Source organism: Lissotriton vulgaris, chromosome 9 (assembly GCF_964263255.1).
Source record: "Lissotriton vulgaris chromosome 9, aLisVul1.2, whole genome shotgun sequence".
NCBI classification, from domain to species: Eukaryota; Metazoa; Chordata; class Amphibia; order Caudata; family Salamandridae; genus Lissotriton; species Lissotriton vulgaris.
In genome coordinates, this window is record NC_141697.1 from 259,760,956 (window position 1) to 259,774,318 (window position 13,363).

Consider the following 13,363-nt stretch of genomic DNA (forward strand, 5'->3'; position numbering starts at 1 on the left):
TAACTCTCTCACTTAATGCTATAGGCTGTTTAGTGTATGATTCCAACTTCTGAGAAGAGCTTCCGGCGGAATGCATGGAGAATATTTGACATCTGAAAAATACATTTGGGAATTTCTGTGTTCACAGGCATTGGCACATCAAAGCTACTGGCTTTGCCAATGCTTGCCTCTTATTCTTCTATAGCATGACTCTTTCTGTAGGTTAACAGAGCACTGAATAATTAAAATAATCACAGTTAAATAAAAAGAGCAATCATAATACACGAGAAATAAGTTTCACATTAGACAATATTCCAAACAATATTAAATTATATTCAAGAGAACATGGCCACAAACAAATGAGATTTATTTAATTGGGCAACAACACCTGGTGCTTGGATCTATAAAAAAAAAAGATGTTGGAATAAGTAACATAACTTACATATCTGGGTTTGTGAGTCAGAGACATTAACACCGTTTTAGTATACTCTCTCAAAAGGTTTCCGCAGCCACCAATTGATATAGTGGATCAATGGAATCTATTAAAGCTGTAATAGTTGACGTTTAACCAAGACATACAAAGTCACAATTATGCCTACATCTATGTATGCGTTTGGTGTCTGGGTGAGTTATCTCTGGGAAAGTACAATACAATATGAGGTATGGTTAAGCCATGGCAATGTTTACTCTCTTTCCCTATTGCAAAGCACGTTGAGGCCTTACAGATGCTTTGTATTTGTCCAGGAAACATATGTAGGATATATGTTCCTCCTGGCCTATTATCCTTCAGATCAGATGTACACAAGATCATGCAAAGTTTCAACATTCTGTCTCTAGCCAATGAGGGTTGATTGATTTGATTTAAGAGAGCGCCCAACTTTTCCTGTAAACCACCTTTGCCTCGGATACTTCACTGATAAGCCCCCAGTTTCCCTTATGCCCTTCAGACTTGTCCTGCAATCTCATATGTCCTTTTTAGACCCTTTGCTTCATGTAAATCTAAAATTACATTTGTGTAGCACCACACATACATTCTCTGGCACCCAAAATCTTTATACGACAAGTCATGCTGGTCATAAACCCTAGATGTCTCCAGTGACTCTCATTCCTTCACTTGTAACACTTATTCTCCCTTGAAACACTGAAGAGTTCCTCTTTGTGACCCGTCGCACGAGACTACATCCCACCTTGCTGTACCTTATCTAGGATTCCCACGACCTTGCACATCCTCAGGTGCTCGATGGGCGAGCTCAGGTTTCTGATGGGTCGAAACCGTAGGCTGCTGTAACCCTGTAAGGAAGTAAAAGTTAGAGTCACTAATTGTGAGAAAGAAGTGATGCCTTCTCACCCTGGGGAGGAAGGTACCAATGGTTGGGAGGGGGGAGGGGGGAATGTATGTCAGCAAGCAAGCAGGACACAGTGCATACCTCAACCCCCCCACCACATGGAGCAAAAGGATCATGTCACACACTTCCTTAGTCTAAGCCTAAAAAGCCAGCCAAACTGACATGCGCACTTACAGTATGCACTACTCCTCCCCTGCTGTCATCATGGTTCCACCCTCTCCGGACTTGGCTGGCTCTAGCAGGGAAAGAAAAATAAAATGATAATAAATTGGTTTTATTATCACTTTATTTTTCCTGTTTTCCTCAGCAGGGGGCAACACTCCTTTGCCATAGCAGAGAAGCCATCGCTGCAAGCACTGTAATCTCCTACACCACTCCAGGCGCCCTCGACTGGTGCAGCAAATAGAGAGACATATTGGCTTGTGTGCGGTAAGACAGGGAGAAGACCATGCCCAGGAGGGCGAGGGTCTTTCCAGTTCATGACACACAAAGTCTTGTCGTTCTCGACCTGGCGCCCCTCCCCGATATACTCGGTTCCACGGGATCCCACAAGGCTGTCAACCACCACCTAGTTGAATCCAGCAGCACAGCTCTCAATAGTGCGACCCCAGTTGTGTCTCTTGATATTGTACTTGCAGTAGTGCCCTTGCTTTGCCAGGGGGTTACTCTATACCATGTCACTCAGAGCATCCCGTTTTGTCTACCTGCAGACAACAACCAGCTTTGCTTGCCCTTGATTGACGTCTATGACATCGGGGGTTAGGAGTGCATGTCACTGATCCATTATCAATAATCTAATGCTGACGAAAAGACAGCAAGTCCAAGGAACAAGAAAAGTCAACAACTTTTACTTTTTTGGGTTAACTGCTCAAAGGAGCCCGCGTCAGTCTTTAGAAAAGCAGAACCTCCGCACAGGCAGACAGGTCTAAAGATGGGTGCAGGCCAAGGATGGCTTAAGCCATTTCTTCATGTCTTTAAAGCTTTGGCGCTATAGGAGCTGGGTGTAGAATCTAGTGTTGAAGACTGTGATTGCCATTTGGCAGAGAAGGGAACGGTCATGCTCGAATTGTGATGTTAAGCTGTTTAACTTTTAAACGTATGTAACATTTCATACTCGGCCAAAGCCGTTGCTAGACAACAGGTAGCCCACGGATCTGAGACAACCTACGAGTAAGCACAAAAAACAAACATTGGTAAAGTCAATATGGCTCGCCTATGCACGGTAGTAGATTTGCAAAGCAGCATAGCTGAAAGAAAAAAACAAGCATTGGCAAAGCCAACAGGTCTCAGCAATGTCCGAGCTATTGGTCTTGTAATGTGAATGTCTTTTAGACATGTTGTCTAGCAGCACATCTGCTGCTCAGCATGACAAAGTCACTGGAAGCTCAGAATCACAGGCTGCTGAGCCGATGCAGAGTATTTTAGCCCCCCATGTTGAGTTTATTGTCCTGTCTTACCCAACACAAAAAAGAGCTATAACGTGGCCTGCGATGGCTGCATCATAGCACTTTTTTTCAGTGACATTTGCTCGCTCCATCGCCTGTCTCATATTTTTTGTCACTATTTTTACCAACTTTGGTCACACCACTTTGGTCACACCATTCAGGAGTTAGCACAGCTGAGGGGTCAGGATGTAACCCTGTACTCGCCAATAGGGCAACCAAGTGCTTCCACAGTAAAAACTACAGTTTCATGTTTTTACTGCTAAACCATGTCTGCCTGCACCCTGCCTTAGGGATTGGTAGGCCTGCCATGGAGGTGACTTACACATTTTGCAGACAGGGGGAGGATTGGCTTGGTCATTGCTTCAATGGCAGACGGGCTAGAGTTTAAAACTGTTCTTCAAGTCTCCAATGTCAGGCTGGGAGACTCTTTTTACATGTTTCACACCCAGGGAGGCACAACCAGTGCTGCAAATCCCCAGGGTGGCTCTACAACTTAACATGCCATGAATATCCAGGGCACCATACACCAGGGCCTTAGAGTTAAGTTAACCTAGGCCAATTGCGTACAGCCAATGTAATATACACATTTTGGGGTCAGGGCACTGGCACCAAGTTCTGGTTAGCAGGCCTCAATGCACTTGGAGTTGAAAAGCCAGCAGTATTAGTCCAAAACCTTCGAGGCAACCATTCAGAAAGAGCCATTTCCTTACACTAACCACTAGGATTACAATGGAGAACAATTCCAAGATTACAAAACAGACTGTGCCATGCATTCTAACTGTGGCATCAAGGCAGAGATGGGGAAATCTCCCTGAGGCATCAAATAGAAACATTATGCAAGAAATCAACACTGAAGTCATTTCTTCTAAAGAATTGTCCGCCCACAAGTATATGGATATATGTCCACATTGAATGCGAATTTCCAATGGACCCTTCTCAACTCTGGGCAACAAATGTACAAAGACTCCAGAAAGAATTTAGCTACTCCAGTGTCAATTTCAATTTCTATTTTATATTCAAAGAGCACTATGACCTCCAACGTAAATATGTGGAGAAGGGACACAATGGAGTTGGCATTAGCACAGGAAAATCACATTAAAAGACCCAGGAGGCATGAAAAGGTGGTGGAAGACTTGATATGGGCAGATGTGATCCCAGAATTATCTGCAACAATACCACAAAAGACAAGAAAGTGGGACTCTATTAAGACCGAGGAAGTGTACTAAGGTACCCAAATTCTATGGCAGATGTGTGCGCAGCAGAGATTACTCATGATGAATGGAAGGGCAGTATGTTATGCACTCTTTCACAATTAATTTAAAAAATGAGTGTCTCTCGTATCTTTTGCAGTGTTGCTTTGAGCAGGCTAGGATGGTGCAACATACTAAACACTTGCATACACGCAAAATGTGCATGCAAGCATATACTGCTCTGTTCTTTGGAATTAAGACAATTGTACACTTGCATCAGTGTGCAAGGAGAAAAACTATTCGATTGATTTCTTGAACACATCAGGAAACAAATCTTAACCCCCGCCATCACCAAGAGGGATTCAACCGGTGCTATATTCTTCAAAATGCAACTCCGCCCCTGAAAGAGTGACTTGGAGTAATCCATTGCCTTTATAGAAGGCATTGAGTTCCATAGAGTCATTTTCCGTTTTGCTCTACCCCAGTTAAAGCGCGCTTGTTTCACCCAATGTGCAATGCATCTTTCCCTCAGAGAGTCTCCGACTCCTTTCAGAGAGTACTCTAGTATACTTTATTTCAGCTGATTTTCATTTGTAGTCATTAGTTTTGTTCCCCAAGTCCTCGAGACTGTGCTTGTTCTCATTGATGTATTCCTAGGCATCTTTTGGAGCCCTGCTAGTTTATTTCCCAGAATCCTTTGCAGTGACCCCTACCTCTGGATCAAGAGATGTTTGAAAGAGCCCTTCTCAAGTTACCTTTCCTCCCAGAGTCCTTGACAACTCCATGGTTTTCACTGATTTACCCCCACCCTTCCATCACCCCATTCTTTCAAGAGGCCTCTCCAGCCCTCTGACAGTGCCGATTTACCCAGGTGGCCTTACCTCTGTAATCGAGAGTCCATTCCCCAAAGCCCGTTGCAGGTGAGAATTGAAGATTTCTTCCGCTCTTTTTAAGTACTGCGCTACCTTCCTTTTCACCGCCTCACGGCGCTCCTTGTTCGATTCAACTGTCAAATGAAGAGTCACAGAATAGTGTATGGAGAGTCAAACAGTCTGCATCCCCATACCCCCTTAGACAGTGCTTAGTAACATGAAATAAATAAATAAACCACAGATCTGGGTGCTCCCACCCATCAATAAAGATAGACCCTTTCAAGAGAGTCAGACTGAAAACAGTGCAGCATGAAGATATGAGGGCCACCAACCTCTACATGCCTCCAACTCTATCACTACAAGGATGTAGGACAGGCAGGGGAGATAGGCGGGTCCCGCCACACTCTCAATAGGAACCAAAAACCCAGAATGAAAGCACATTAGTCGGGAGAGTAGAGGACTTTACCATTCAACACCTCCACACCACCCTATGTAAAACTTCATGAATAAATAGTGGACAGACACACAAGGGTACGGTGCCATATTTCATAAAACCGGAGCAAATCGGTGTTGCAATGCTGCAAACTTACGACCCGCACTTCACCAAGAAAAAAAGAGGGGGTTCTACTGACACTATGGGCAGAAAGGATCACGTCGAACCTTTCTTTAGAACCTGTCTCTATCACAATGCCCTTTCTTTTACATAACTTTAAAAAGGGCTTTGTGATAATGAAGAGGTCCACCACCCTTCTCCACTATCCAGGATGTACAGAAAGCAGTGATATATAAGGGTATAAGGAGATGTAACTTCTGTTTATGTTTTGGGGATCTGTATAGTGCATGGCTGCCCGAGGGCTTTCCAGCATCTTGCAGCACATACCCCTTTCCCAGACCCCAAAGCAAACAGGCGCACCAGAGGAAGATGGGAATGACATTCCATCAACTACCACTTCACACACATCACCACAAGCCCAGAATACAGTGGAACCAGAGAGAGAAGTCTATGTGTTCCGGGCCGGCAGGGGTACCACTCTCCAGTATCCAAGAATAGGCGCCTGGTGAAAGATGAGGCATGGAGTTATATGCGGTGGCCGACACACAACTCTTCCCAGAACCCTATAATAAATTGAAGCACTGCAAATCATGGGAAGGGTTTTTGCATTCCATCATCCCAGTAACACCCTCACCAGAACCCCAGAATAAACAAGGGCACCAGAGAGCAATGGGTGGGGCGGGACTATCCTTTTTACCCTTCATACAATCCTTTCCTGAATGGCAGAATTTAGGTGCCCAAGTAGATATATGCGTGTGTGTGGGGGGGAACCATTTGTAATCTCTCCACCACCATTGACAAAACACTATTAGAAATAAGGGCGTTGCATAAAGATGGGGGACAAGTCTGTACCATCATTTACACTCCCCTGAATCCCAGAATTCAGGGGCAGCAGCAAGAGAAGAGAATATGCGTCAGGCATTCATAATTCTGTACCACTATTTACAAATGCCTCAAATAAACAAGGGCACAATAGAGAGTGCGGGATGTACGATCCTCAAATAAACAAGGGCACAATAAAGATGTGAGTGCGGGATGTACGATCCTTTGACCCTTCATACCATCCTTACTAGAATCGCAAACAATCATCTGTTCCATCAAAACTTTGTGGTTTTATCCTTCTTTTTGTTGAATACACTGATTTGCTTCCTGTTATCAAGTCTGTCAAGGAAAAGAAAAAAGTTGTCTTGGCCTTGCCACAATATGTATATTTCTCAAGATTTGTCTACTGCAACCAATGGCAAAAAGAAATAATTTTTGGCTCTTCGTCCTATGTTCAGACATAATAAAATATGATATCACAATGGCATTACTAGATCTTAGGAGGATCCACTTACATTGAAAGAGTATTAAACTGGTACGTCTCCAACTTCGATGGATATTCTCCATTCCAAATTCATAAATATATAGTCTTTCAATAGTTTGTGGCTCTGGGGATTATGTTGAGTTGTTGCTATTGAATGCATTTCTTTGTTGTCTATTGTCAGCTCAGGGATCTAGCCCTTAATCTGATCTTCTGCTCCCATATTTCTGGAAATAAATGCAATTCTAAGGAAATCAAATGATCTGCTTATGCCAATGATCTAGGTATGTCCAACCCCTCTTCCTCACGGTCCCACTTTTTAGAGGGGGTTAATATATACTCAAGGTTTCAGGTTACAAATCTAACTTAAATAAAACCAAAGTAGTACCATTAAATGTTTTTGTACTAGTAACATGTTTTCAAGATACTAACTATGCATGGACTCTCAAATAAAAAATGTTGGTACATGGTTTGCTACAAATCCCAAGAAGACTAAAGAGTTGAATGTTTTCTCCTTGAAAGATAGAGTCTTCTATCGGTCAGCTATTTGGTCCACTTTACATCTGACATGGTGTGGTAGTCTGGATACTTTAAAATATGGTTGTTACTTAAAAATAAAACTTATTAGCTGTGTTACCCAATGAGATTCCTTTATAGGCATCTAGATGCCATTAGCTTAAATGTTGTTGTGGAACAATAAAACTCCACGTATAGCTTTCTCTAAACTTAAACAACGAAAATCAGAAGGTGGAGTCAGTCCCGATTTCAAATTGCATCATACCTCTTTCATTATTGAAGAACGATATATAAAATATTTTTAAACTTCCAAGTGTTTACTCTATTATGGGTTTGTATGGAAAAGCTTTCGCTGTACAGTTTTTCTTTTCATGATACTCCCCATATGTCCAATGTTAACTATTTGAATAATTGTTTAGTTCTGAATTTCACACACAAAACTGTTTCAAACTTACTCTTTTCTGACTACACTAAACCTCAATGCACCCTTTAGTCCTTGCTATGGAACAACAAATGTTAAAAAAAAACAATACTACATCTTTCTCGTGGGAATATTGCAAAAATAAAAGGAATATTCTGGAATAATCAGCTTTGAGGTGGTGTTTCTGTTTTACCTTATATGACACTCTAGTTGAAATATAATTTACATTACCACAGTCACATACCTATCTATTCCATCAAATAACTTCTATTAGCTTATTTGTAATCATACTATTCCCCAGGCTGTCGCTATTTATACACTTTTTACATGACCCAAATAGAACTAAATCTGCTGTGGAACTCACTTAGGAAAGTGATCTGCAGCCATGTTTTTAAATATCTGAATGGATAATAATTTGGAAGAAACTGTTCCACCCTTCCATGTCTGCAGTCTTTGCACAATCTTTCATTTCTACCTATAATAAATGGATTACTCCTATGCGAATTGTAAGGTTTCACCCTAATGATTCCAATTTATGTTGGCCCTGTACTAAAGAAACTGGTACATTACTACATATGTTAATCCAGAGCACTAATGTTTAAGAATATTGGAAACAGCTTTGAGTTAAATGTTCAACAATATTTAAGTTGTTGTCACTGTTAATATTTAGTTTCTCACTGACTCTACATCCTAGAGTTAACGTTACATTATTGAATCGTCTTCTTGCTATTGCTTTTAGACATATTACTGCCACATGGAAAGATTCTTTAACTCTGTGGATTTATTCTTGGTGGAACATTATATGTGCCAATCATAGAATACATACAACGCCTACTCAAACTGTTCAAGCTAAAATTAAGTCCGATTTATTATGGCTACCTTTTACTACATTATCAAATACGGTTTCTTAATTAATTTCTTATTTCTCTTCTCTATTATCACCTCTTTCATTTCATAGTAAGATTTTATATCATTACCATAGAATTTGATTCATCAATGTTTTTAGTTATGTAAAACTTTTTCTATTGCTTCATGATGATAATTCTTTATGTATATTTCATATACTTTATGCTTGTATTTCCTTCTCTGTTTACCTCAATAACATCGTATTAAAGAAACTAAAAATACATTTTTGATCTAGGCTTGACATTCCATTCAAATGAATACTGTAAACTAAGTAAGATTACAACTAAGCAAACTTTATAATGCATTATCCATGATTTTGAATTAGGTTTTTCACTCCAAAACCTTGGTAAATAATTCCTCTGTTAATATGGTTTATGGTATGCAGTGGATGATATGCGTGTGTACCGTTTTTGTGATCTCAGAGAGCCTTTTTTAACTTGGAGATTCTAGTGCTTCTAGAATGTCTTCCCAAGAACTCAATCTTCCTAAGGACCTCCACCTTTGACTAAATACACCCAGCAGGGTCCTATCTCCCCACACATTAATTTTGGTACTATGGATACCATCATGGTATCTCTCCCCCTACAGTGTAAGACCCATGTCACCCCATACCCACCATGCCTCATACCTTGAATGCCCCCTAAGAGCAGGTCCACTCCGTTCTTATAGTGGTTAAAGGCGGCCTCGTAGTCCTCGCCGACATCCCTTTCCAGTGCCAGGCGGATCTGCTTGGCAGCGTCCACCAGGTAGTCCCGCTTGGCACCCAGAGCGGAGCCTTTTGGCATGCTCTGCATGTCAGAAGAGCCACCAGTTGACACGCGGCTACGGATCTGCTCGATGTACACACGGGCCTGGGACAGTGCTTTGGAGCAGGTCTCAGCCTCTGGGCCAGGATGGCCCTCCATACAGCTCCGGTTCATCTCCGCTTCTGGCTTTTCTGGACTGCCTCCTGCCCGTCCATCACGGTGCAGCCCACCCAACGGGTCTTTTCACCTATTAAGGTAAGAGAAATTCTTGGATATAAATGTGCATTCATATATTTTGTCACTCCATACGTACAGGCTGTTACTACATTAATTGACACTCTGGAGTGTTTATTTACACAGTACATCCACCCATTCGGGAAACACACACATGCCTAGTGTGCCTCACTCTCCAGCCACAGTTGTTCACTCATACCAGGTAAGGTCCTACTCTTGAATTAGCAGCTTAGGAAACCATAAGTGGGTAACTACATTATGCTAACAGGTGTGGGCACAATCCCCACCACCCTCAAGGTGCTTTCAAGTCTATGTACCCTATTAGCTGTGGCTGATGTTTCCAACTGATAAATGTAGGTCTAAGCAGAGCTTCAGTGTGTCAAAGTCTTTGGGTGAACTAACTCTTCCCTTTTATCCTGACACTTTCCTGTGGGGTTGGTAACCCTTAGTGTCACACTGTGCATTTACAATTAACTGGTTAAAGGAGTCAGCGGTCCGGGGCCAGGAGCTCCTCTCAATCCTCTGTGCCTCACATGTGGGCCACCTAAAACAGAGAAAAGGGAATCTGCCAACCTGCTCCTCAAAAAGGCCTAGACTAGAGCCTGCCCATTTTGTTTAGAGGTGTAGGAAGTTATTTAAAAAGAATATCTCTCCAACGGGTATGGAGATCCTCTGAATCAGTTGATGTTCGGACATTTTATTTATTTTATTTACAGTTTTCCCCATTTTCTACTTGCATGGACGTGCACTGGCCTACAATAATTGCATACTGAGGGAGATGTAAGGAAATTATAGAACATGTTCAAAGATATACATTTATTGTCTACAAAAATGTAGGTATGTTTTGCATGTAAACAACTGCATTCAAGGTTAATTAAAACACTTAAAAATTGGTTACACTGTAAATGAGACAAAGTGGAGGCTCCTTCATTAACACACAGTGAGAACTGTCTTGGACTAAAACCAATTCACAGACTCAGAACAATATAAATATGTAATACAAGCAAATGGAAAAGAATTTTCTAGGGACTGGTTGATTACAAGAACTTGCAGCCGATGAGACAAGAAACATTTAGTGTACATCTTCAGCCTTCCAGAACTTCTGCTGGCATGCTGCATCATCGAGCAACCTCTCCCCTCCCCAAAATACTGTAAAGATGGGCACAATGGTGCATTTTGGGGCAAAGCTTTCACACACAATGGCTAATGATCTGTTGCTTTCGACATGGAAGTCATGTAATATTACAAAACTTTCATGGTGTGCCAAGTTAACTTAATAATCCTCCCAGAGATGTGGAGGTTCATTCTTTTAGAGAAAATGTTATAACAACATTGCATTTTTAGCGAAAGTTTCAAAAAATGGGCAAAAAGACTTCAAAAAGATAATAAAACACTGGAGGCTACTAAACACAGGAAAACTCTCCCTAGAGAAACCTATGTTTTCATACAAGAGGGGAAGGAGTCGCAAGACATGTTAATACACACTAGACCAAAGAAAGAACCTACTAACATTCATTTAACAAGCAAGTGGGGCTTATCAAAGATAGTAGGGCACTACTCCTTTGGCAGCTGTAGATTGTGCCATCTGGCAAAACCAACGAAGACACTGGAACTGTATTTTGGAAAGGGGCGACCACTCGGTCCCCCCGAACGTATGGCAGAGTGCCTCGATCCCCCCGGGAAGACATTTTTTGGGTGGGAGGCGCGTCTCGGCTGGTATGCCCGAAGCGGCGTAGCCGGGGCGCGCTTTTTCCCGCCCTTGAGTGGGCTGGCCTAGACACGGACGCCGCCGGCCACGCCCTCGGGGCAGGCAGGGGCGGGTTTACGCCCGCCCTGAAGATGGATAAAAAGAGACGCAAGACCAGAAGACATCCTCTTGTTCCTGTGCTCTGAAGCTGCACCTCCCCGCTGCACGTGAGCTCGAGACGGAACGAAGAGCCAATTTTGAGCGTTTTAATCGTTCTTGTTTGTTTTTCAGTTACTTTGTTGGAGAATGCCGAAGAAGGTTGAAAAGCGCATGAATACCGACCAGATGCTGCGTGTTCTCATGAAGGAGATGTCCGAGCTAAGGAAGCGGGTGGACAAGAATGAGGAAAGGGGCCCAAAACGTCCTTTGGCGGGAGCAGCCCCGGGAGGGAAAAACAAGAGGCCCAGGAGGGGGGCAGCGGGAGAGGAGATCCCCGGTCCCAGTGCTCCGCTCGAGGCTCCAACTCCCGTGCCAGAGGAGGGGAATCCGATCACCCCCGTGTCCGAGGATGATATGCCGCCCGAGTTGGCAGCACAATTGGCAGCGTGGTTGGGGAAAGGTAACGAGGGCGCCACGGCTGTCGAAGCGCAGGAGCTGATTAAGCAATTGCGTGAGAAACGGGAAGCAGCCAAGGTGCCCGTGCCGGCTGCAGTGGGGGACAAGGCACCAGGGATGGTTGCGACCACAGAGGCAGCGTCAGGTGCAGGTAAGCGGCCATTGCCGATCGCGAGGGATGAGTCAACACCCTCTCGGAGGGAAAAGTTGGGGCAACATGTTCCTTTGGCAATTAAGGAAAAGATTTGGGCGGGGGAATATGTGAACATTTTTTCGTTACTGGTTGATCATTATGAGGTGGAGCATGTAAAGAGTCAGAAGGACCTAATGCATCCGAGTGTTTGGCGCGCAAAAATGGCCGCCTTTAAAGTGAATGAGAATATCGCCAATTGGGGCAATGCCTGGGGAATCTTTACATCAATCCTGGGGGAACGTAGGCCTGAGTTGCTTTCCGAGTTCCCAATCTACCAATCACGAATCATGGGGTACTCGACATCGCACCAGGGGAATCATTGGTTTTGTTACGACAATATGTTCAGAAAGGAAAAGGAGCATAATAAAAGTTTAACCTGGGATTGTTATGATGCCTTGACCTGGGATAAAATGAAGGAGTCAGGGATGTTAAAAATGCCGTTGGTGGGAAGTAATGTGGGTGAATCCTCCCGACAATATGCGGGGACGCCCTTTCGATCAGGTTCGGGGGCCGACGATCACTCGAAACCTACCGGCAATACCGGAAGAAAGGGTTTCTGTTTTAATTACAACAGAGGAAAATGTACGAGACCACAGGGATCGTGTAAATTCAAACATGAATGTAGTGGTTGTGGGTCGTCTCATCCTGAGGCCTCGTGCAGAGCCAGAACGGGTGATAACGGGGGGAGAGGAGGCGCCAAACAGGTCTAATATAGTCCGAGGGGCGCCTTTACCCACTCCCGTTGATACCCTGGCAATGATCCCTTGGCTCAGTGATTACCCGGATCGTACTTCTGCTGGGGTGCTGCGAAACGGTTTTTCGTATGGTTTCCGCATCCCGGTAGGGGACTTTCAGGGTGTGGATAAGTGTAAAAATCAACTTTCCGTCCTGCAGCATACAGCCGTAGTACAGGATAAGATCCGAAAAGAGGTGACTCGAGGTCGGGTCGCTGGCCCGTTTAGTGTACCCCCAGTTCAGAATTTTGTTTGTTCTCCCTTAGGGTTAGTCCCCAAGAAAGACCCTGGAGAGTTCCGACTAATTCATAACTTATCAGCTCCACGAGGTCTTTCCGTAAATGAGGCAATCGATCCAGAAGTGTGTTCGGTGCGGTACGCATCCTTCGATGAGGCCGTAGCCATTTTGAATCGCCTAGGGCCCGGGGCGCTGATGGCGAAGTCAGATATCGAGTCAGCTTTCCGATTGCTCCCGGTACACCCAGACGACCAGCGTCTCCTAGGTTTCATGTTTCAGGGTTGTTATTACATGGATAGGTGTATGCCAATGGGGTGTTCTATATCCTGTGCTTATTTCGAGAAATTCAGTTGTTTTTTACAATGGGTCTTCACAAAGAGAACGG

General features: G+C 43.6%; 1 protein-coding gene across 4 annotated transcripts in view; it reads right to left on the reverse strand.

Annotated features, from left to right (window-relative positions):
• Nucleotides 1-13,363, reverse strand: part of RPS6KL1 (ribosomal protein S6 kinase like 1) — a 108,558-nt gene that overhangs the window by 66,093 nt on the left and 29,102 nt on the right. For all 4 annotated transcript variants that reach the window (XR_015299910.1, XM_086937505.1, XM_086937504.1 and 1 more), the window contains exons 2-4: nucleotides 9,160-9,524; nucleotides 4,842-4,966; nucleotides 1,177-1,269 (exon numbers count right to left, since the gene is read on the reverse strand). Coding sequence is in view for 3 of the 4 variants with exons in the window: in XM_086937505.1 (XP_086793631.1) it covers nucleotides 1,177-1,269; nucleotides 4,842-4,966; nucleotides 9,160-9,451 (510 nt within the window). In the remaining variant the exon portion in view is untranslated. The remainder of the gene's footprint in view (nucleotides 1-1,176; nucleotides 1,270-4,841; nucleotides 4,967-9,159; nucleotides 9,525-13,363) is intronic.